The sequence below is a fragment of the Callithrix jacchus genome, chromosome 8 (assembly GCF_049354715.1).
Source record: "Callithrix jacchus isolate 240 chromosome 8, calJac240_pri, whole genome shotgun sequence".
NCBI classification, from domain to species: domain Eukaryota; kingdom Metazoa; phylum Chordata; class Mammalia; order Primates; family Cebidae; genus Callithrix; species Callithrix jacchus.
In genome coordinates, this window is record NC_133509.1 from 65,502,501 (window position 1) to 65,527,874 (window position 25,374).

At 37.0% G+C, this 25,374-nt stretch overlaps 1 protein-coding gene across 50 annotated transcripts in view; it reads right to left on the reverse strand.

Annotated features, from left to right (window-relative positions):
• Positions 1 to 25,374, reverse strand: part of HECTD1 (HECT domain E3 ubiquitin protein ligase 1) — a 93,846-nt gene that overhangs the window by 4,476 nt on the left and 63,996 nt on the right. For 6 of the 50 annotated variants that reach the window (XM_078334666.1, XM_078334663.1, XM_078334665.1 and 3 more), the window contains exons 23-38: positions 25,200 to 25,366; positions 24,928 to 25,104; positions 20,669 to 21,364; positions 19,767 to 19,988; positions 16,688 to 16,821; positions 15,268 to 15,390; positions 13,603 to 13,759; positions 9,940 to 10,162; positions 7,847 to 7,901; positions 7,436 to 7,618; positions 6,832 to 7,039; positions 6,663 to 6,748; positions 5,980 to 6,107; positions 3,569 to 3,770; positions 1,780 to 1,917; positions 859 to 1,466 (exon numbers count right to left, since the gene is read on the reverse strand). In XM_078334666.1, coding sequence (XP_078190792.1) covers positions 859 to 1,466; positions 1,780 to 1,917; positions 3,569 to 3,770; positions 5,980 to 6,107; positions 6,663 to 6,748; positions 6,832 to 7,039; positions 7,436 to 7,618; positions 7,847 to 7,901; positions 9,940 to 10,162; positions 13,603 to 13,759; positions 15,268 to 15,390; positions 16,688 to 16,821; positions 19,767 to 19,988; positions 20,669 to 21,364; positions 24,928 to 25,104; positions 25,200 to 25,366 — 3,507 coding nt within the window. Of the gene's footprint in view, positions 1 to 858; positions 1,467 to 1,779; positions 1,918 to 3,568; positions 3,771 to 5,979; positions 6,108 to 6,662; positions 6,749 to 6,831; positions 7,040 to 7,435; positions 7,619 to 7,846; positions 7,902 to 9,939; positions 10,163 to 13,602; positions 13,760 to 15,267; positions 15,391 to 16,687; positions 16,822 to 19,766; positions 19,989 to 20,668; positions 21,506 to 24,927; positions 25,105 to 25,199; positions 25,367 to 25,374 lie in introns of all 50 variants that reach the window. The other 44 variants (XM_035260274.3, XM_009005903.6, XM_017977040.4 and 41 more) reach the window with 11 other exon arrangements.

The window sequence follows — 25,374 nt, forward strand, 5'->3', positions numbered from 1 at the left end:
ACATGGCCATCAAAACCATAAATCCCACCCCTCTCTTCCTACAACAAAATCAGTACACCAGCTTACAAGTAAGCTCAGGTCTTTTAAAATGCAATATTCTATGGACAAAATCTACTAGGCCAACTGTTACCAAATCTGTCTGGCTTTGCAAAGATTGTAAGAAACCACCACCTTTCTATATTCTAGCTTATGATACAAAATCAATGAACTAAAATTTTTGCACTGAATTATGACAGCAACATATTTATAAGACTTTAGGAAGAATCTATTGCTTCATTAAAGTCAATCATGCTGTGTACAAAAATATGTATTTTTTTTTTTTTAAATCAAGCCTTGAATATATAACCATTTACTAAACACAGCTTACCAACATTATCAGCAAACATTAAAAAAAAAAAGGCTTGCAGCTAACCTAAAATGAAAGCTGAAGATATGATAATTACTAAATAAAGAGAATTTTATCAAAAGATCTGCAGCATCTCAGCTGGTATAGCCATTGGTGATAAGGCTGACATAGCAACCAATTTTTGAGCTTTGCAAAGTAGGCTATATATCAGCAGATGAATTTGTCAAAATATTGTTGGCTCTGGACATTTTACACAGGCATATAAATTCACATTGGCTAAGTCAAGTAATCTTCTAAAGGTTTGATAATTAATAAACTAATATTCTAGTATCCTGAGTATTGTCTTTATAATATTAAGTCAAAGCTTCAAGCCAATCATAAATATTTCCTACAGCATATTACTGTTTCTGACAGACTCTTTACTCATATATTGCAAATCAGTGAGGACAAAGAAACAAAAGCTTTAGAACTTATTCATCCATTGGACTGAAGAGTGTACATATAGTGCTTACCCTAAATCCTCTATGCTAAGTGGAGGCCCAGAACCTGATGGATTCTTCAGCACTAGTTCCTGTAATTTTGTGTTCTTCTCATCTTCAGAAAGACCTTTGTTGCTTAAAATTTGGCGCCTCTTGATAGCAAGGTCTTTAATTTCTTTTAAAAATCTGGCTCTGTGAGGGTTTACTAGTTCAAAGTCTTCCCAAGTCAAAATTCCATTAAACCAAGCTGGGGGTTTTGGTTTAGGGGGATCAAGAATAAATTCTGATTTTGAATCCTCTTCAAAGCTTCCTACTGAGAGTGAATCATGACCTTCTTCTGTAGAAGCTTCAGATTGACTTTCAGTACAGTGTAAGTCTCTATCACCTCGTGACTCATAAATCAGTTTACTCATATTGCTTTTAATGTCACCCATACACATTAGTTTAAAAAATGGTTTAGAAATAGGTAAGTCCACAAGTCTATTGTCTTGAATGCACTTGGCCAAGAAAATTCCAAGAAAATGAAAAAGTTTCGTGATCCTTTCAAGTTCATCACTATCCTGTGGAAATGGTGCCGTGAATAGTCCACAAGACCTCTGCACATAGTATCCAGGAGGTTTCAATCCACCTCCAAGATCAACCTAATTTTTTTAGAGGGGGAAATGCAAATAAAATTAAACAAAAGGTAATAGAAACTAAGCCTATCATTTACCTAAGAAAAAAATCCATAAACATTAAACATCTTCATAAATTTGGCTATCTTAAAGTATATAATTTTATTAGTTTTTGATGATTAAATTTTATCCCTTTAGAAATACTTTAATTGTATCAAGTTTATTCAACAATAAAAGCAGAGTCAGAAACTTGGCTTATTTTCTGAACACACAATCTATTTTTGACACTTTTCAAAAAGCAGAGTCACAACTCAAATCACAAAATGAGAAATATTCTTACATGACGAGATTCATCATCTGGAAAATTATCATCACAAAGCCAAGCTCCCAAGTCAGTTCTCTGGAATTCTGCTGCCACCAAAGCATAAAACTCTAATGTGGGTCCCAAGCCAGTTCCTTCTTCTCCTAAAAACTCAACCTAAAATATGAACAAATAAATTGTGGGTTAAAAAACCTAGAAGTTTAGGGTGTTTTTAAAATAATCTAATTCTTGCCAAAATTTATCATAAATGCTCAAGTAATATGCCTTTTTTCAAAATAGCAGTGTAGTATATTATAAACAGCACAGGAGTGTTATTTTAATTTTTCTAAAGACAAGAGACCACTTGTACACTATTACATGCTTAAGCACTGTGCTGGGTGGGCATCATTCATACATTTATTTCTCACAACAACCCTGCAAAATACTTATCTCCTTTTTACACCAAAGGAAACCAAATCTCAGATAAGGAGATTAAATAATTTGCTTGAAGAAATGATGGTATACAGATTTTTGTTGTGTGTCTCTGTGTGACACCAAAGGCTAAACTCTTCCCCCTCTTTTTTTGAGACAGTTTCACTCTTGTTGCCCAGGATGGAGTGCAGTGGCATGATCTTGGCTCACTGCAATCTCTGCCTCCTGGATTCAAGTGATTCTCCTGCCTCAGCCTCCCAAGTAGCTGGGATTACAGGTATGCTCCACAGGGTTTTACTCTGTTTGTCAGGCTGGTCTCAAACTCCCGTCCTCAGGTGATCCATCCACCTCAGCCTCCCAAAGTGCTGGGATTACAGGCATGAGCCACTGCGCCCAGCCTCTTCTTCTTACTATGAGTTAAAGATACTTTAAATGATTTTTGGAATGGGAAGAGTAGGATGAAAACCTTTAAAGTGATTGCATAAAGTATCAGCAAAACCATACAGTGTATGGTTAAAAAAAAAAGATTAACTAGAAGAATGTGAGCAGCTGGGTAGGGAGGCTCACGTCTGTATTCCCAGCACTTTGGGAGGCAGAAGCAGTTGGATCACTTGAGCCCAGGAGTTTGAGACCAGCCTGGGCAACATAGCAAGACTTTGTCTCTATTTTTTTTAAAAAAAAAAAAAGAACAACAAAGGGTAGGAGGAATACAATGAAAGTCTACATATAAAGTGAAAGCTGTAAAGCCTTGAACATCTTCTAGAGATGTATCATATTTCTTATAATCAGTTTATGATCCAAAAGTTAAACCAACTGGTTTCACACCTGTGACAGGAGCGATATTTCTACTCTTCCTCATATAAGGAATATCATGTATATGGAATATAATCAACAATGTACACGATAACATTTCCAAAGTAAATATATTAAATTTCATACTGCCATTTGCTGTTAACCTCTCTCAACACAGACCAGTGATATAATACCAAGCACAATTTATGTGAAACAATATTACAAAACCAGGTGTTCCCAAAATATCAAATAGCACAGTTTAATATAAGGGTAAAACAGTGTATCACAAAGAGTTCCTTGTGAGTACTATTATTTTAGTCCAACTTTGTTATGAAATGGGGGGAGGCCCTCAAGCAGAACAAGCACTTTGCCACCTCAAGAATGGAGATCATCTTTGTTGCTCATTAATGGTGCAAGAACTAACCCACAAGGAGGTAGACTGACATCCTCTTATGAAAGATGCTCTGCCAGAGAAGGCTTCTGCCTAGAGAACAAGAAAACCCCTCTTCATGTTTACCTACTAGTTTCATTCAGTGAAGATACATACTGGCTGGTTCCCTAAGAGTCATTCCTGTTTCCTAAATCTAATTTTATATGAGATTACCTCAAGAACTGACTTCCGATCTGCATGTATTTGCATGACATTCTCAGCCCATTCCATCAGCGATTCGCCACGTGGAACTTTTACTCTTTCGTGCTTGAGACGACCAACTCGAAACTCTCCAGGATCATCTCGCCTTACACTGCTTGTGGTTCTCGTTCGTTCCACAGTGGCTTCACGTCGGTTTTGTAACCACACTATTGCTCTGAAATAGAAAAATATCTATGTAACTGTAGCATATATTAACAGCTGAATGTACTACTAAACCAGCAACAGAATTCAAAGATTTAAGAAATTAAAAAATAGTATTTTATCAGGTGATTTTTAAAACAGTGATCTTTTTTTATTACATAAATTGCTTCCTTTCACAAATAAAAATATATGAAACTCCCCTTATTATAATCTGCCTTAAGCAAAGTGATAAAGTACTGGGTCTGTATTTCCCCTCTTTATTTTAGCAGTTCAATAAAATAAAAATCTGTTGTCCAAGCCCCAACATCATTCAAAAAAGGAAAAATGTTTCCTATCAGAGAAATTTTAAAATGATTAAGCTATCTTTCAAAGTAGAAGCACCATCAAAACAGTCATTATAATTTTAAAACTTTTTTTTCTTTTTTTTTTAAATGTAGTTTTGCTCTGTCACCCAGGCTGGCGTACAGTGGCATGATCTCGGCTCACTGCAACCTCCCCACCCTGGGTTCAAGTGATTCTCCTGCCTCAGCCTCCTCAGTAGCTGGGATTACAGGCATGTGCTACCACACCTGGCTGATTTTTGTATTTTTAGTAGAGCTGTGGTTCTGCCATGTTCCTAGGCTGGTCTCAACCTCCTGGCCTCAAGAGATCCACTCGCCTTGGCCTCCCAAAGTGCTGGGATTACAGGAATGAGCCACTATACCCAGCCACATTATCTTTTTTTAATGACAATCCATTTAGGGTGGGAGGAAGATTACTGTAATTAGGAATAAGAAGCTGAAGGTTCTACTCTCACGTGTGCTACTATTTTTTCATAAACTTAGGCAAATCAGCTAAGTACATGCAAAATCAATTTCCTCATTTATAAAATGGAAATTATAATCAATGTCACATCACAACAGGCCTATAGTTCTATATATATAAACACTTTGTAAATGGCATTAAGTGGTACAAAAATGTAACCATCAAGGAAGAAAACACACCATTTAAATTGTAACTTTTTTTTTACAACTATTTTGGGAGAGTTCTTAAGGTAAATAATCAACAAAGTATTACTGAGCACCTACAATGAGTCTTGCTCTTTTGCCCAGGCTGGAATGCAGTGGTGCAATCTCAGCTCACTGCAACCTCTACCTCCCAGGTTCAAGCAATTCTTATGCCTCAGCCTCCTAAGAAGCTGGAAATTATAAGAATGCACCACCACACCCAGCTAATTTTTGTATTTTTTGTAGAGATGGGGTTTTACCATGTTGGCCAGGTTGGTCTTGAACTCCTGGCCTCAAAGTGATTTGGCTGCCTTGGCCTCCCAAAGTGCTGGGATTATAGCTGTGAGCCACCATGCCCAGCCTGGAAACAAACTTTTTAAACGCTTGTTTTCCTATAATGATTTAGAGGGACTATCTTCAAACCAGTACAAGTATTTCATAAATAATAACCTGGCCATTTTCTAACCAATTGAGTAATCTATTGCACAATAAGCCACCTCACATCTTTCAGCAAGAAATACATTAAATTTGAATAGTAAAGAATGAATTATGATTAGGAACACAATTAAAATCTGCCTTAAATATTTCTTTGGGGAGAGGACACTATAATTCCATTCAATAAATAAAAACATTTTTACAGTCCAGAGGCCTTTTATTTTTTTTTAAAACACCTATTATGCATGAATTCACAAAGAAGAGGTTCTAGCAGGCTGACACGTCAGTTAAACGCATTTTCCTTCATGCGTTTCAGGAAACTATTTCAGCTCCTAGAATGCTTAATGTGCTCAATATGCACATTAATTCTCTTGGTAAGAATCTTGCCCTTAACTCGCTTGTTTACAACAATACAGCATGCTGGGTGACACTGTAGACTCTTTTAGTTTTGCCATGGTTAACACTTGTGGGGCATTCCTTTTTAAACAGTACCCATTCCCTTATTGTCTACAGTATCACCTTTCTTTTAGATTCGCATATACGTGGCCAAAGGAACAACTCCATGTTTTCTAAAAGGCCTACAGAACATCTGTCAGGTGCCTCTCCTTTTTCCCTTTGGGTTCGTCATTTTGGTGAATTACTAGAAGATGGATGGTTCAGACCAAAGGGAATTCTGACTATTCTTTATAAGAATACAAGATAACATATTCCCTCTATCAGTCTTGACAGTGTATTTGTACATTTTGAACTTACATAACATAAAAATATACTTATTCTAAAAACATAAGATAGCCTTCTCACCTTGAGGCACCAAATGCTGTACAAGTGAAATAAAGCTGTCTAGTTTCAAATGGTATTAGAAAAGGACATTTGCTGGTTAATTGTTCACACCAGTCTGGTAGAGCCCCACTTGCCAATGCCAATGGTTCCTGTGAATTAACAAATAAGAATGTCTTAATGCTATGAGGCAATTAATTAATTAATTAATTAATTTAGAGACAGAGTCTCACTCTGTTGCCCAGGCTGGTGTGCAGTGGTGCAATCTCAGCTCACTGCAGCCTCCACCTCCAGGTTCAAGCAATTCTCTGGCCCTAGCCACTCAAGCACATGGGATTATAGGCATGTGCCACCCCATACAACAGCTAATTTTTGTACTTTTAGTAGAGACAGGGTTTTGCCATATTGGCCAGGCGGGTCTCCCACTCCTAACCTCTAGTGATCCACCCATCTTGGCCCCCAAAGTGTTGGAATTACAGGCGTGAGCCACTGCACCTGGCCCTATAAGGCAATTATTAAAAATAACCAAAAAAAACCACAGTAAATTCTAAACCTGTAATTAGGAAATACATGCAAAGGACCGTAGAGCTCATATTACCAATCAGAGGGAAGGGAAAGATGATGAGAGGTAGAAAAGAAAGTAAAGGGAATATTAGGAAAAGTCCAACAGTAACAGAATGAAGAGTTCAGCTATCTGATTTTATTACCTCAATCTGCTGTAATATTTTTGTTGTGATTTTTTTGCTAGTGAATTCATCTGGTGGAAAAGTAAACTGAGGCTGTTCATCACCATCTATAAAATTAATAAAATTAATAAACATATAAACTGACTTGCTTTAAAACTGCAATAGAAATGAAACAAGGCTTCTTACAGACCTTCCTGGGATATTCTTGAATAAGGGTCACTTGCAACTATATACAGAATACGCAGAAGTTGAAGGACATCTTCTACTCCACAAGAGTTCTGTCCATTGCCTGCTTTGGCTTGAGGCTGTTCTTTTGTTAAATTAAGAATATCACTACTTTGAAGAGTAGAAATGGCCCCCTGGTTTAACCCAGACTTTGTTCCATGCTCACAAAAATCCTATAGAAATAATCAGAAAAACTGGCCATTAATTACATTTTCAAGAAAAGCAGTGTATCATTCTATCAGTATTACCACGAAAAGGTTAGAATTTTTCAAAGTGCCTTCTTTTAAAATAAGAACATGAAACAAGACATAAATCAAGGCATTCTAAATCATTAAAATTCCCAAATAAAATATAACCACTCTAAACCATGGTCAAAATCTGTATTCAGATCCAATGCTAAAAGCCATATTTGAAATTTTGGAATTTGTGCATTAACAGTGTTAATTCAACCTCATTTTAAAAATTATGTCTCAATGAACTGCTGTTCTTTACTTAAGAAGCTTCCAAAGCTGCAAAACAAAGCACAAAGCCATTTGCAACCAAAATAGTGTTTTGATGCCAATATATACCTTATATGCAGCTATGAGCTGAGAACAATTTCTATTTTTCCTAATACTTTTATTAGTGCCAGTTAATTTCCAGTGGCGCAGGAAAGCAGCATCTGCATTCTTCTGCAGGTAGGTTATCAAGTCATTCTTTGGTAATTCATCAGTGCCAAGGTACTGCTCCACATGCTCTAGAGACCAGCAACCCTACAACAGGAAAAACCAAATGTTGGCCTTTCCCAATTATAAAGTCTATGGTATTTCACATGCATTACATGAGGTAGCTTTAAGATCATGCACTTACTCTAATCTAAAGAATTCCATGTTAGTCATTATTCGCTTCAATGTTCAATTGCAATACTGTGCTCGTTTTACTATTTTTCTTCTTTTTACTAAATAGCTGAGAGTAAGACCAATTTTCTAAAAATAACTTACCATTTTTCCATTTTCCTTTTCTTTATCAGAATCCTTCATTTCTCTGTACATGATTCTAAACATGAAGATATTATTCAAGTTAATTCATAAATGATTTGTGATTATTTCCAATAAGGCTTCAATTCTTTAAAAAAAATAAAAATAAATGTTCATTCTGGCTATGACGGTGAAACCCCATCTCTGCTAAAAATATAAAACGGTTAGTGGGGTGTGGTGGTGCGTGCCTATAGTCCCAGCTACTCGGGAGGCTGAGGCAAGAGAATCGCTTGAACCTGGGAGGCAGAGGTTGCAGCACAACACTGCAACTCCAGCCTGGGCAACAAACCGACACTCCGTCTCAAAAAAAAAATGTCATTCACTAGACATATGCCTACATTGAACATCGAACTCAAAGAGAATTCTTTTTGACTGTATTTGTTGTAAAGACAAGGTTTTGCTATGTTGTGCAGGCTGGTTTCAAACTCCTGGTTCCAATCAATGCTCCTGCCTTGGCTTCCCAAAGTGCTGGGATTACAGGTGTGAGTCATGATACCCAGCCTCAAGGAAGATTTTCAAGAAAAAATATTTGTTAAACGTAAGGAAAAGTAGCAGAAACCATATTCTTGAGTTGTGATTTATAAATTTAATATTATTACCAAAAAAGCGTGTATCAAATCTAGAAGTTTTAAAGATATGACTGTATCAACTGTTGTGCAGCATTAGGTGATTTGGTTGTTGTGGAACATCATGGAGTGCACTTACACAAAACAAAATGGTATAGCCTACTATCTACCTAGGCTATGTATTATAGCCTATTGCTCCTAGGCCACGAACCTTAATGGTGCATCCCTGTACTAAATACTATAGGCAACTGTACACAATGGTATTTGTGTATCTAAACATAGAAAAGGTACAGTAAAAATATAGTTTTTTAATCTTATGGGACCCCTCTCATACATGGTCCGTCCATCACTGACTGAAAGGTTGTTATGTAGCACATGGCTTTAACTGTACAAATACAATGGGATAAGAAACAGGTTCTCTATGTCTAGATGGAAAGAAGGATAGAAATAACAATGATCAGGAGTGCTTATGTTTAAATAAGGCATTTGAGATCAATGTTTAAACTGCAATAAAAATTAAAGGGAGGTTTTCCTAGCACTTGGGAAGCTGGGGGAAAAAAATTGAAGGGAGGGAAAATACCATTATGATTTTCTGTTCTATCTCAAAAGGACCTACATTACTTTTATTGGCCATTATATAAGATTATCAGTGATGTTAAGAGAACATCATGATTATAATTATTTATATTATTAAATAATAGTTACTTTATAGATAACATTTATTGAACACTTAATACATCCTAGGGAGTACTGAAAACACTTTGCAGGCCAAGCAGAGGCTCAATGCCTATAATACGAGCATTTGGGAGGCTGAGGCGGGCAGATCATTTTAACTCAGAAGTTCAACATCAGCATAGGCAACGTGTTGAAAATTCCATCTCTACAAAAATTAACTGGGCCTGGTGGCACACACGTGTAGTCCCAGCTACTCAGGCGACTGAGGTGGGAAAATCACCTGAGTCTGTGGAGTTTGAGGCTGCAGTGAGCCATGATCACACCACTGCACTCCAGCTTGGGCAACAGAGAAAGACCTTGTCTCAGAAAAAAAGAAAACATTTTACATATATTAATTCATTAATTCCTTACAACCACTCTCATTTTATAGATTAGGAATGTGAGGCACAAAACTGTTAAATAAATTTACCCTAAGTAACTGATAATTATTTGTTGAATGAACAAAGGCAGGTGTTAACCCACATACTCCCAAAATAAAAGAAAGATATTTAGTGCTCATACATGATCTTGGTCAAAGAATTCAAATAACACTCTTTTCAACAATTACATAAGAAGCTAGTGTAGACTGTAAATGTCCTTCCAGTTCTAAAACTTAATTGTTCTACACCAAGTGTCCCAAACACTATTATCTGTTCCTATAAGCCAAGAGAATAAAAACCAAATCTTTTCTGTTCTGATAATCCAAAATAAACACCATATTTCTTGGCTCATACACTATGACATTATCTACCAAAACATTAAGTTAAAATTTCTTACGTGTATGTAGGCTCCCAAATACGCCTAAGTTTATCTGATTTCACATTGCCATTACAGGACAACTGAAGCAGTTTTTGTACATAGTAAAAGATGGTTGATCTGAAATTGATGAGTGGTAATTCAACTTCACGAGTTGTTCCCAGACCTGTTACTTTCAAAGTGAGGGCTAATCGAGGTGACGGAGTACATTCGACTTCTTCCAAGAGCTCTGAATGAGGTGTCCCTAAAAGTTTGGAAGATGTGTGAAAAAAACAATTATACTAAAACAAGCAGTCCAGAAAGGATACTACACTAGGCAACAATGCTACATGAAATCCAAACTCCTCGGCCACACATGAGCTAAAGGATGTCAGCTACTTAAGACTCTCTAGGCTTCAACATTTTTGTTTTCTGTTTCTTTTTTTTTTTTTGAGATGGAGTCTTACTCTGTGGCCCAGGCTGAAGTGTAGTGGTGCAATCTCAGTTCACTGCAACCTCCACCTCCCAGGTTCAAGCAATTCTCCTGTGTCAGCCTCCTGAGTTAGCTGGAATTATAGGTGCTCAACACCACACCCGGCTAATTTTTGTATTTTTAGTAGACAGTGGGGTTTCACCATGTTGGTCAGGCTGCTCTCAACTCCTGACCTCAAGTAATCCACCCACTTCGGCCTCCTAAAATACTGGGATTACAGGCAAGAGCCATTACACCCAGCCTGTTTTGTTTCTTTTTTAATGAGAATAATTACACCTATGTCACTGAAAGAGTGCTAGAACAGAAGAGATGTTTATGATATAGAGCTCATTTTTATTTGAAAATAATACTAACTGTATGAATACTCAGAAAACATTTTAATTTTATAAATGATGCCAGGAGCAGTGGCTCACACCTGTAATCCCAACACTTTGGGAGGCTGAGGCAGGTAGATCACTTGAGGTCTGGGGTAGACCAGCCTGGGCAACACAGTGAAACTTGTCTCTACTAAAAATGCAAAAATTAGCTGGATATGGGGGTGCCTGCCTGTAGTCCCAGCTACTCAGGAGGCTAAGGCCAGAGAATCACTTGAACCTGGGAGTGGAGGTTGCAGTGAGCCAAGATCACACCCCTGCACTCCAGCCTGGGTGACAAGAGTGAGACTCCATCTCAAAAAATTTTTTTTTTGTAAATGAGAAAAGTAAAATTATCCATACTCGGAAAAAACAATATACTCTGGGCCAACCTTTTATCACACTGAATAACTGGATCATGAATAAGTGGATGTGACAACCTTTTATCACACTGAATAACTGGATCACAAGGTAAACATATATACACACACAAATATAGTTCCATAATATATTTGGTGGCAAATGCTCTCCTTTTTTATTAGCTCATGAATGTTTTCTTCATTATCTTATTTTTTATTTTTTACTTTTTAAAATTTCAAATAGAAGTTGAGAGATCTTTGGAGAGAATGTTTTCTTCATTATCATGATAGTCTTCTAAAATATTATTTTTTTCACTGCACAGTATCTCACTCCACCTAAACAAGACATATTCCTGTTACTGGAAATAATTAAGGTCATTTCTAATTTTTTGAAAATATAAATACTTCTGTAGTCACCTATGTGTACAAAACTGGGTACAGAGTTAATATTTAAAATTACCAGTGGCAAAAACACTTTATCAGAAGATACAAAATACACTAGCAAAGAGCTCTACAAAAAGTTTGTGCCTATTTATACTCCCTAGAATGTGGTTTCCTTTTTTGTAATTTATTTTTTTTCTCTGAGATCCAAAGAAACAGGTTTTCCTTTTTGAAGGGACCTTAGAACAAACATCTTGATACAGTCTATCTATCCTCACCAAAGAACATTTATACTACAGAGTATACTTACTTTAATATTTAATACAGGTATCTTTCTATCAGCTAAAAAATATCCTCCATACACTAAATTAATCAACAAATTCAACCTTTGTTAAGTATAATATACTGATTATAATAGCTGACATTTATTGAGGCACGTATCAGGCGACATTTATTGAGGCACGTATCAGGCAGCATGCTAATTATTTTACATACCTTACTTAATTTAAGCTTTTTTTTTTTTTGAGACAGAGTCTCACTCCATCCTCGGCTCACTGCAACCTCCGCCTCCTGGGTTCAAGCAGTTCTCCTGCCTCAGCCTCCTGAGTAGCTGGGAGTACAGGCGCTTGCCACCACACCCAGCTAATTTTTTTTGTATTTTTAGTAGAGACAGGGTTTCACCATGTTGGCTAGGATGGTCTTGATCTCTTGACCTCGTGATCCACCCGCCTCAGCCTGCCAAAGTGCTGGGATTAGAGGCATGAGCCACCGCGCCCAGTCTAATTTAAGCTTTTTAACTACCTTGTCAAACAGGGACCTTTATTCTCTCATGTAACAGATAAAGAAATTCAAGCTTAGATAATTTTGGTGATTTGCCCAATGTATCAGTTTCCTACTGCTGCTATAGAATATTACCACATATTGGGTGGTTTAAAACAACACAAATTGGCCAGGTGCAATAGCTCATGCCTATAATCCCCGCACTTTGGGAGGCTGAGGTGGGGCGGGTGACTTGAGGTCAGAAGTTCGAGACCAGCCTGGCCAACATGGTGAAACCATGTCTCTACTAAAAATACAAAAATTAGTCAGGTGTGGTGGCGAGTGCCTAAAATCCCAGTTACTCAGGAGGCTGAGGCAGGAGACTCCCTTGAACCTGGGAGGTTGCAGTGAGCTGAGATTATGCCACTGCACTCTAGCCTGGGCAACAGAGCGAGACTCCATCTCTCAAACAAAAACAAAAAAATCAGCTGGCAATGTTGGTGTGTGCCTGTAATCCCAGATATTCAGGAGGCTGAGGCAGGGGAATCTTTGAAACCTGGGGTTGGAGGTTGCACTGAGCTGGAATTGTGTCGTTGCACTCCAGCCTGGGCAACAGAAGACTCCATCTCAAAAAAACCAAAAAACAAACAACAACAAAAAAAACCCACCATAAATTTACTATCTCACAATTCTGGGTCAAATGCCTAAAATGGATTTGCAGGGCTTCGTTCTTTCTAGAGGCTCTAAAGGCATCAAGGGACTGCCCATATTCCTTCGGTCACTGCCGTCATCACTCTGACTCCTGTTTCCTTAGTCACATGTCCTTCTCTGACTCCTCCCTCTTGTCCACTGTGTCTGCTTGGATGATCCAGAATAATCTCCCCTTCTCAAGAGCCCTAATTAAATCTGCAAAAGTCTCTTTTGCCTGCTGTGATAATATATTCGTAAGTTCCACAGGTTAGAATCTGAATGTTTTTGGGGTACAATTAGTATGCCTACCACATTCTATAATAGAATTGTAAGGTATAAGGTTGTCAACCGGGCCAACTGACTCTAGAAGGCGTAACTGTAACCACTGGACAGCCTTTCAAAGTTGAGAGGAATAAATCCTTAGGAATTTTGATCCAGTAGAAAATACAATAAAAATTTCCCACCTTTAAATGAGACTTTGCTTTAAAAATTGCACATATACAACATGTTGATTTTTAAAATTTGAAATAATTTGTAATTTGCTCCTTTAAGCCTAAAAAAATGTTTTTATAACATGCATACACAAGCAGCACCTTACTTTTCAAACTATATATAACTATCTGATGTAATATCTATTCAAATTAATTCACAAAACCAAAACATCCTATACCTGGGGGTGGTATTTCTAGATCAGTTGTCTGCTGAACATTAGTACGACCAGGTCTAGGATCAAAAGCAGGAACCAATGCAGAAAATTGTCTCTTTAGCACATAATCATCATCCCATGTTCTCCGGCGTCCTCCTTTAGTTTCATACTCTTCTTCTTCCTATCAAAATAAAATTTCACACACAGTCAAACATCATAAGATGCAAAATTTCACTGTTGCAAAACAATGTATTAGTTCTTTAGAACTACTGCATTTCCTTAGCCATATTTCTTAAACCCAAAATGAACTAATCTAAACATGTACAGATACATACATTTCTTAATCATTTCAGTTTACCCAAAGTTGCATCAGGGATGGTTATACAAATCTACACATCATCAAATAACAACCATTCACAAACACTGTCAATCTCCTAGCTTTGTTGCTGTACTAAAATTAGGTAATATGAAACTAGTCAATGGGAGTAATTAGGTAAAGGGCACATAAGACCTCTCTGGAGTATTTTTGCAACCTCCTATGGACCTATACTTATTTTAAAATAAGTTGGTTTTTAAAATGTAAATTACACTTACATACCAAATAAAATGCTGGGGAGTTGCTTTAAGTTACTATGAGGCAGACAGCATGTAAGCACACACATGCACATGCATAGTCCCTTGGTTAAAACACTTAACTAAAACAAACTGACATTTGACAGCTCTGGTTCCAAAATGTTTGGGTTTGCATCCTGGAATCAAAACTACTATTTTTTTTTTGGAAACAAGGTCTTACTCTGTTGTCCAGGCTGGAGTGCAGTGGCACGATCCTGGCTCACTGCAACCTCGGCCTCCTAGGTTCAAACAATTTTCCTGCCTCAGCCTCCCTAGAAGCTGAGATTACAGGCACCTACCACCGCACCCAGTTAAGTTCTGCATTTTCAGTGGAGACAGAGTTTCATCATTTTGGCCAGGCTGGTCTTAAACTCCTGAGCAGGTGATCCAACCACCTCGGCCTCCCAAAGTGCTAATATTACAGACTTGAGGTACTGCACCCTACCCAAAACTACTATTGTATGTGTGACCTTTAGCAATTACTTCATCTGAAAATTAGGGCCAATAATAACCCTTAAAGGTTGTTGGAAAGAATTAGTTAATATAGAGTAAGTATTAAGAACTATGCCAGCCAGGCACAGTGGCTCATGCCTATAATCTTAAGCGCTTTGAGAGGCCAATGTGGGCGGATCGCTTGAGCCCAAGAGTTCAAGACCAGTCTGGGCAATGAAGCAAAATCCTGTCTCAAAAACAAAAACAACTCTAGCACTTAATTAGTGATCAGTGTTAGCTACTAATAAACTACTGTTACTGCATCTACTACCACATCTGCTATTACTACTAAAACTACAAATCTTAGAGACTATATATTAATCATTTTAACATATTTTTACTGTTACCCAAAGACCAAGATAAAGGAGTTTCAAGCATTAAACTCCTGCATGCATTATGTCACAGCAATCATGGATTCAATATCGAATATGGAACCCAACCAGTACGGGAAGTTTCCTTTTGTAACTGTTTGGTAGCTCCCTCCTCTCACCCCTTCCCACAATGCACATTTTTGTAGGATTGGTGTTTTACTATGGAAAGGAGAAAAAATATATGTGGTAGGGAAGATAAACATGAAGATATTACCTGCTCCCCAATAGGTCGGCTCCCTGCTCCAGCAGGTACCTGTGGTAGCTGCGACGTAACAGCATGATGCGTTACATCAGAGCGGGAGCCAGCTCGACGTTGCAAAGATGGGCGTCTCAGAATCTAAAATAAAACAATGCCAAGAGATACATGTCTAATTATTTGACCTGTATGCCCCATTCAGCTATGACCTGAAAATATTAACCTCTATTAACAAAAGTGTCTCTGAAAACTTTTTCATTAGCCATCTTCAGAAAAGTTATGTGTTCACTGTTTTAAATTCACCATGCATTTTATACTAACCTCTTTCATAAGAAATATGCTAAAGTATTGTGTTTTCTTAGCAACCATATACTAAAAGCATTTTTAAAATTTCTTTACCCCATTAAAACTCAACTTATCTTTTTGAAATCTATTATTTATAAAGAGAAAATTTAAGTATACAGTTAGTTACAATAAAGGGTATTTTTTTAGGCACAACTTTCAATTAGAAGACAATCCTAGTGATTAAATATTGAGAGTTCTGGATCATATTGCCTAGGCTTGAGTCCCCACTCTTCTGCTTAACTCTGATGATAAGGGAAAATTATTATTATTTGTTAATGCCTCTACTTCATTCCTTCATGTGACAATTAATGAGAAAACAGATGGACTTCTTTTTGATAGGGCAAATTATTTTTTTTAATGTCTCTATTTCATTCCTTCATGTGACAACTAATGAGAAAACAGATGGAACCTGCTAGAAAATAAAGGGTACTAAAAACAAACTCCTGGGTCCAAACAATCTTTCCACTTCAGCCTCTTGAGCAGCTGACATGTGGTGTGGTGGTGCATGGGCTCAGGGTGGAGTGCAGTGATGCAATTATAGCTTGCGTGTGTGTGTGTGTGTGTGTGTGTGTGTGTGTGTGTGTGTCACAGAGAGAGAGAGAGAGAGAGAGAGAGAGAGAGACAGGGTCTCATTCTGTGGCTCAGGCTGGGGTGGTGTGTGTGTGTGTGTGTGTGTGAGACAGGGTCTCGTTCTGTGGCTCAGGCTGGAGTGCAGGGATGCAATTATAGCTCACTGCAGCCTGGAACTCCTGGACCCAAGTGGTTTTCTACCTCAGCCTCCCAAGTAGCCAGGACTACAAGTGTCAAAGTGTGAGACTACAGGCAGGAGCCACTATTCCCAGCCTAATTTCACACCCTGTTAAGCCTGTTAAAACATCAACATGTGACATTCTAACATTTTTAAAATGTAAGCAACTTATATTCTTTAAATGGAGTATCATAAATGCTCAGATTAAAACTGCTTTTAATTAACCACATTTTTTAAATATAGGTGCCATATTTCCTTGCTTTAAAGTATGATTATGACTCAGCTTTTCCTTTCTTCAATTATTAACATCCTATCTTTGTGAAGAGAATGGGGTACACTCTCTACCATAACCTCCTCGTATTCTTGGTCCTCCTGATTGTCATCTTCATTCTCATCATCTTCCTCATCTGGCTCAGGTAAGTCCTCATCATCATCGAGCTCAGCCAACAGAGTACTGGCACGGCAGCTATCAAGGAAATCTTGAGAACAAAACCGACAACCTTATGTCAACACAATTAACAAAGCATAATAAAGGAACTCTGCATTTTAGGTTTTTACAAAACAAAAGTAAAACCCAAAAGGGACAAGTGTTGCCTTCTGTCACCATACACAAGATGAGTACTCAACACAAGCATGGCAAAAACAAGGGAAAAGGACAACCATAAACTAAATCTGAATTACAGTGTCATAATATAAAAGGATAACCATGTGGAGTATGTTTAAAAACAAAACAAAACCCTATCATCATTCTCTGAATAAGTCAAAGGAAACAGAACATGGCAAAAAAGAGAACACTTTGGAGTTACTCATTCCTCCAACAAATACCTACTAAGCATATACTATGTGCCAAGAACTGTGTTAGGAACCAGGTATATGAAGTTGTAAATAAAGACATGGTCTGAGTCCCCATGAAGCTCACAGGAAGAGACACATTTAATAAGTAAACAAATTAATATATAAATATAACCTATAAAAGATCTTATGAGGAGGACAGGCATGGGGGCTCACCCCTGTAATCCCAGCACTTTGGGAGGTTGAGGCAGGTGGATCACAAGATCAGGAGATCGAGCCCATCCTGGTCAACATGGTGAACCATCATCTCTACTAAAAATACAGCCAGGGTGCAGGGTGGTGGCATGCGCCTATAGTCACAGCTACTCAGGAGGCTGAGGCAGAAAAATTACTTGAACCTGGGAGGCGGAGGTTGCAGTGAGCCAAGATCGTGACACTGCACTCCTGCCTGGGTGACAGAGTGAGACTGTGTTTCAAAAAAAAAAAAAAATCTTGGCCAGGTGCGGTGGCTCACACCTGTAATCCCAGTACTTTGGGAGGCCGAGGCGGGTGGATCACGAGATCGAGACCATCCTGGTCAACACAGTGAAACCCTGTCTCTACTAAAAATACAAAGAAATTAGCCGGGCGTGGTAGCACGCGCCTGTGGTCCCACCTACTTGGGAGGCTGAGGCGGAAGAATCGCTTGAAGCTAGAAGGCGGAGGTTGCAGTGAGCCGAGACTGTGACACTGTACTCCAGCCTGGTGACAGAGCAAGACTCCGTCTCAAAAAAAAAAAAAATCAGTGAAAAACTGGGCTTAGCTACGTGACCTGGCAGATTACTTAAAAACAATGACTACTAAATATAATGCCTATTTACTATGGAATAATGTGTCATCGTCTTTCATATTATCCATACTATCTATCACATAAGAAGTTCAAAAAAATTTGAATCATTTTTATCTCATTCATTCTTAGGATCTCTTGCCTTCAATGGAGACTTGGTCAAATGACACTGGTCTGCATAAATGAAGATGCTGACAAACTATTCTTCATAAAAACTGAAAAAATGAGGACTTAAGGGATTAAAACAGAAGTTTTTACTAGATTGGGGGAAAATGTCAAATGTACTATCAGAATTGCACAAAGGATAAAAAACAAAATGCCTCATTATCCTAAAGACCACCCAGAAGACAAGTTATCATTACTCAGAAACTTAAACCTGCAGACCAATAATTACACAGGACTAAATATTTAGTGGCCAGTAGAAGAGGCCTGCCATTATACTTAATTAGTTTCTAAGATCCACATTTTTTTTTTGTAAATGATTTTCTCAGGTTGAAAGGTCTACATTTTTAAAACACTGTAATTCTCTAAAATCAGAATGTATCTTACAATCAATGGCAATCAGAATAAAATGCAATGTTTTTAACTTCAGACTTAAAAAAAAAGTGTGTCTTACAATCAACAACATCTTAAATTTGATAAAATATGTTACCCTTTAACACTTGTAAGGAGCCCCACCATGTGATTAACATGATGCGGTAGTATACAAAATAAACCAATTCCACTTGGATTTATCTTTAAAAGAACATAAACTAACTTGATATATTGAAATTCTATCTCTGATATGTTACAACTGACAGATGTCCACTTTTTTTCTCATCTTCCCTTTTTTACCAGCATTAAAATGCTCTGTATTTCAGAGATTTGACCGTATCATAGAATGAAATGTCTCTCAAAACACAACATGGTATGGCATTCATGCCTGTGGTAAGAAAAAACCCAAAAAACACAGAAGTTTGCACTGCATATACAGATGGTATAAGACTGATGTTATTCTGATCCTTCACCCCAGCAGTCTTATACAGTCTACCAGCTTTAAGAATATAAAAAAGAAAATCTTCTATCATATGTTCTCACTTATAAGTAGGAGCTAAATATTGGGTACACAGGGATATCAAGATGGGAACAGTAGATACTAGCAACTCCAAAAGGAGTGCAGGAGTGGGCAAGGGCTGAAAAACTTCCTATTGGGTACTATATTCACTATCTGAGTGACAAGATCAACGGAAATCCAAACCTCAACATCATGCAATATACCCCTGTTACAAACCTGCACATGTATCCCCTGAATATAAAATAAAAATTATATTTTAAAAAATTTCATGACCTAACACTAAATTAAGTCTAGTCAAACCTAATAATAAAATTTAAAAGCCAACCAGTAGCTCTAATTTTTTTTTTTAAGACAGAGTCTCACTCTGTTGCCCAGGCTGGCGTGCAAACGGCACAATCTTGGCTTAGTACAACCTCTGCCTCAAGGGTTTCAAGCGATTCTCCTGCCTCAGCCTCCTGAGTAGCTGGGATTACAGGTATGTGCCACCACGCCTCGCTAATTTTCTTTTGTATTTTTAGTAGAGACGGGGTTTCACCATATTGGTCAGGCTTGTCTCAAACTCCTGACCTCAAGTAATCTATCTGCCTCAGCCTCCCAAAGAGCTAGGATTACAGACGTAAGCTACCATGCCTGGCCCAAAGATTCCATATTGATATCTTTAAACAAAAGTTTAAAAATATCCCAGGAGAAAACATTAATAAAAGCATCATTATGTAAGTATCTAAATACTTTGATTTTAAATTATAACTTACCATATAAGGAATATTCTGCTTCCTGACCTGTGTCACTCTCACTGGAGGTTGATGTGAGGCTGGTGGTTAAAGTATTACTTAATGATTGACCAACTGATAAAACTGTGGTTGCTGTAGCTACATTGCTGCTACTAGTAACACTGGATGTTGACATAGTCACTGTTGATGTAGTACCAGGTGTGGTCAAATTAGGGAAACTCTGAGCACCCATAAGAGGAGAAGCTAAAGATAAAAATGAAGCAAATCAGTAAAAATAGGTGAGATTTTAGAAACCTTAGAAAAACGAAGTTTTATATTTTTTAAAGAGTGAGATCATAAAACACACTAATAATAAAATGGTTCCTGAAAAGCAACAACTTTGGGAACCCAACTGAAATCCAACTAAAAATTATTTTTATAGCACTATTATATTTTTAAATATTATGCCTAACATTTTTAAAGAAATGAAACAAGCAATGAAATAATTCCCTATGTCTTTTCCAAGGGAATTACTTTGACCTGTTAGCAGCTTAGATCGGAATTTGAATTTAAGAAGCTATGATCAATGTAGAGTCTAAATAAAAGCTATACTCATGATTCTTTAGTTTCACTGCACTATGATAATATTTAATAGTCATCTATTTCCTCATTAACTTTGCTTGATTTATCATAAAAGAGTGAAAATCAGAAGTATTGTTTTATCCTTCTAGAATAAGAGGCTCTTTATCATACCTAATCTGAATTCTTAAAAATATTATGATTCTAGAGAACTTAACTTCATATTCCTGAAGTGCTAAATTTGATGTAGCTTTATCTAATATGGTTAATGATCTAGTTAAAAACTGCAGCCAGAACAAGAGACCCTACTTTGCATCCCTCCAAGTGGAAAAAGCATTGGGTTCCAGAAGGAAAAGCTCACTTACTTGCTGTGCTCATCACATTCCTCCCCAAAGTATTAGTGTTGTTATCACTGCTGCTTCGGCTTAGATTCATGTTGTTCGTGGCATTAGTCCGTGCTATGTTTGCCACTCTCCTTACAAAACTCTCCAAGCTAGATGTTTCTCTTGAGGACAGGTTAGGTACACTTGCACTAGAGCTCATAGGGGCCCCAGCAGCCAACAAAGAACTCACTGACAGTCTGTTACTTGCTGAAGAGCTAAGAGGTCGTTGTGAAGCTGCTTCTTTATTAGTTAATTCAGATACTGAACTAACATCAGGAGAACTAACACTGACAATTCCCATGGATATTGCACTAGACTCCCCAGGAGTACGAACAGAACTATCAGGGCCTAACTTCCTTTCAGCATTTTCACTTCCCGTTTCCGCTGTTAAGGTGCTGGTGCTTGCACTGGAAGATGACCCTACTTCTGTTTGAGGGACGTTTTCAGCAGATGAAAGAACAACAATTGGTTCATGGACATCAGCTCCTGAAACTATACTGTGTTCCATTACAATTTCTGATCTCCGTTCCGTTTTGGTCGAACCCAAGCTGATGTCGCTGCTACTGGCCACGCTACACACAGAACTGCTGCTTCCTTTTCTACTTGAGGAGCCTGCAGCAGCAGATGTCTTGTCTGGACAGTTGTTTTTCACCAAGCTGCTCCATGATTGCGTTGTGCCTGAAACAGTGGATGAAACAGGTTTGGGTGATGCCACTGTATCAGGGTCGTACCCTGGTGCAAGCTTGAGGTCAAATTTTCCTTCTGCGCCCATACGGTAAGAGTTTGAGCCACCAGCATCCCAGGTGACATCAATCCAGCCTGGAAAGGGACAGGAGTTTGTGAGACCCAGCAGAAAGCAGATAGGAGCGTGTCAGACAGTAGCTCCACAATATGGGATCAGTTTTTAATCAGTGCTGTCCTTTTGTGAATTTCTATAGTCAATCAAGGTCCGCCAACTAAAATATATGCAAATGTTTGGATTCAATTATTTGACTATGACTAGCTATCTGAAAGTCTATATTATTTAACTCTCATGATAAAAAATATGTTAAGGACAAGAAATATGTACTGTATACAAGGTTTCTGGGAAATGTTTAAAGTTCTTCCTTTTATTTCCCTTATTTCTGAACTATTCAGTCTATGACATTTAAAAGCAATGCAAGGGTTATGTTTAAATCTACTGGGTTATTTTTCATTTTAAAAATTATTCAATTTTGAGAGATGAGGTCTTGCTATGTTGCCCTTGCTAGTCTTGAACTCCTGGGCTTAAATCATCCTCCCATCTCAGCCTCTTGAGTAACTGAGATTTCAGATGTGAGTTACCGCACCTGGCTTGGTTACTTCTTAAATGGAAGAACTGTTTAAGAATTTTAAGACTGATATACATGGTAAAATACTGCCACTTCAGCAAGTAAACAGAATCTAAGTAAAAGTTTTTAAATTGCTAAAGATAATTATGTGTGGTTAAATGTTCTTTCTACTAGAAAAACATACCAGCTTACCGTTAATTTCTTACCATTAATTTGGGCTAACCTCTTAAAATATTCACATATTACTACAGAAATTTTAGGTCACTAGCTCAAATAAAACACTAAAGTTAGCATTTCGGTTGTGTTCTCAAAGTTCAGTGGTTCCTTGGTTCTCTTGTATTAAATAATTAAGTTCAATAAATTTGAATAAGCACAGAAAATTCTAAAGAAAATTTAAAGATCATACTGAGTCCTTTTATTAGAAATTGTCTGCTAAAGCTAATAACATGTACAGAACTAATGAGCATAATGATATTCAATCTATATATTTACTTGTAGTTAAAAAATAATAGTTATTCTTTTATAAAAAGGTAATTAACTTCCAAAAGCAAAAAAAAATTGTCTATTAAAAGGAAATTAATAGAAATTTTACAAGCTTATTTTAGTGTTATAAGCCAACTATTTCAGGGAAAAACATAAGATATAAAAAAGCATCTTTATTAAAGTATAACAAGCCTTTATAAAGTTTTTACTCACACATAAAAGGGGCCCAAGCTCACATACGCACCCATCCACACACCCAGATGCCCACCCACGCATACACCAAGTTCATGTATGTTTATGATGGCGCTCAGAGGGAAATAATATTGAATTACCTGTGGAGATTATCTGCATAGGTGTTCTTTGAAAGAAAATTTAACTGCCCCAAATCTATATAAGGAGTTTAGATGAGATTTTTCAATTGCCTCTATTTTTTTTTTTTGTAGGCTGAAAAAAATCTCTGAAGAACCAACATTTAACTATCTCTTCTGCTACACAGAAATGTGTAAGAAAATGAAAAGGTTCAAAAACATATCCCAATCTCAAATAAAAATGACTTTTGTATTGTATTAATTGGCCCAAAAAAATACTCTCTCAACTCCTTCTATACCCAAAAGATAGATTAAAAAAAAGAAGAAGAAAAAAAAAGAGTCAGTAATGCCTAGCCATCATTAGAAATGATTGGGTTAAGCATCTGAAAGCTAAGAATCCTCTTTGACATAGAGACTGAAAGGCATAACTTGATGGGAACCACCATGTTGGTTAGCCAAAACTAAATTTCTACATTCGTCAGATCAGCAAAAATAAGCCTTTCTTGAATGCTAAACTCTGAAATTAAGATTCTATGCTAGATTTCTTTTTCCTATCTGTGGCAGCTAATAATCATCATCATCACTCAAAATATTCAGGTTTACAAGTTAGCACTCCCTCATACGGAGGTGCCATACCTCACAGTTCAAATGTATTATATACATCAGTAACATTATACTGACATGTAATTGCAATGTACTATGCAGCAAAATGATTCAAAAAGAAAAATAACCTACAATGTCCATTTACCTTTGTATAGGCAATTGCTTAAGTTACTCTGCTTTTAACATTTGCACTTCAATAAAATGCTTATGTGTGTATAGGAACATCACAGTGTAAAATGCTGCTGCTCCAGGCACAAAGTATTAAAATTAATTTGTGAAGACTGGTGGTTGTATTAAAACTTTTGTCCCATTATATCTTGGGGAAAAAAAAGATTCTAATTTCTCTATGCAATTGCTTCAACTGACTCCATCCCAAGAAAAAAGACCTGCATTCACATGTCTTTAACTAGCCTCTTCCTATCAAGTCACATACTTCAAGGCCAAAACAATTACAGGAAATAGAATAGTAACTTTTTAATAAGAATCATCAAGATGCCTAAAAACAAGAATATGTGAAATTTCTGAGTTGAATGGTACAACTGACGTCTCAACTATTACTGGTATTTGTGAATTTTAGGTCACTGTAAACCTGTTTGGATTACAATGCTTTGTAATTAGGGAATGATACTACATAAATATGTTTGGCAGTAAAATAATTCAAGGAATAGAATCTTAAAAGCAATATAAACAGTTTATTTCAACAAATAAATGTCTTTACCACAAAAAAGATGAAATTAAATGTCAGTCATTCTCCTAAGCACTGTCATATTTATTCTAGTTCTTTAAATATGTGGTATAAATTGAGAACATAAACATTTTACTTTTTTTAATGCTAAAATTGATACAAAATTGATGAAAACAAACCCACTGCTGTCTAGGCAAATTATGTGCTAATAAATCAGCCTCATAGTTTGAAGAAAACAATTAGCCACTATAGTTACTTTGAAGTTAATAGCAATTTATTAAGATGATGACTTTGGTAAACTGTGCAGCATCAAAGAAACCTGATTCACATAGCAACATTTACAAAACATGAAAGTTCAAACTCCCAAAAAAGCAGGTAGGCTGAGAAACATTTTGAAATAATAATAAACTACTAACAGATAAAGAGATGATGTTTCTTATTCCACATTTTATTAAAAAATAATAAGTAAAAATGCTAATCCTTTTTTCTCTACATGATTTATGGTACCATAAAAATTACTGCCTGATTCCTCTGAGACTAACAAAATAAAGCATAAGAGACTTAAATAAATAAAAGAAATTAAAATAAAACTCATAGTAAGCTTGAGAATAATAAACTAAGGGAAAAAAACCGAAGTGTGTCTTCAAGATACTCAACTTACACTAAGCTTGATTACTTCCCAAAATATTACCAGTAAGTTTCTAGTCAAAATCCACGAACTTAAAATTTTCCCTTATTTTCTTTACATTTTCTATTTATAATGTGATATCAACAGTTCTTCTACATAGTACTCATACATTTATGCAATTTAACTACCAGTTTTCTACACAATAGTGCAGAGCACCTACTCACCATTGTGTAGTTCTCCTGTGACAGTGCCTTCTCCCTGTGGGCTGCCATCCTGATCTCGCCATTTCCAATCCAGGCCTCTGATAACACGAGCTCCTGGAACCATGTATTTCAGAACTTGGGAGCGTACTAGACGTCTCTGTCGTCGAAGATTAGCTTCTGCTTCTTTAGCTGCTTTCCCTGTCAGACAGAAATTAAGAGAAATAAAAACCAAATCACTTTTTACAAAAGTAATTGTTTTAGTAAGTTAGAAAAGCGTCCTATCATCTCTTTACCTAGCTGATCTTCACATACTCCATTTACAGTGCCATAAAGTTCAAATCCAGATAGTGAGAGGTAGTGTGTTTGTCCACTGGCATTTTTCCCCATCTGTTTAATTCTCACATGTCTCCACCCTTGTTTCTCATCCTTTGGTGGATCAAGAGGCCAAGTTGCAGTTGACCTGTTAAT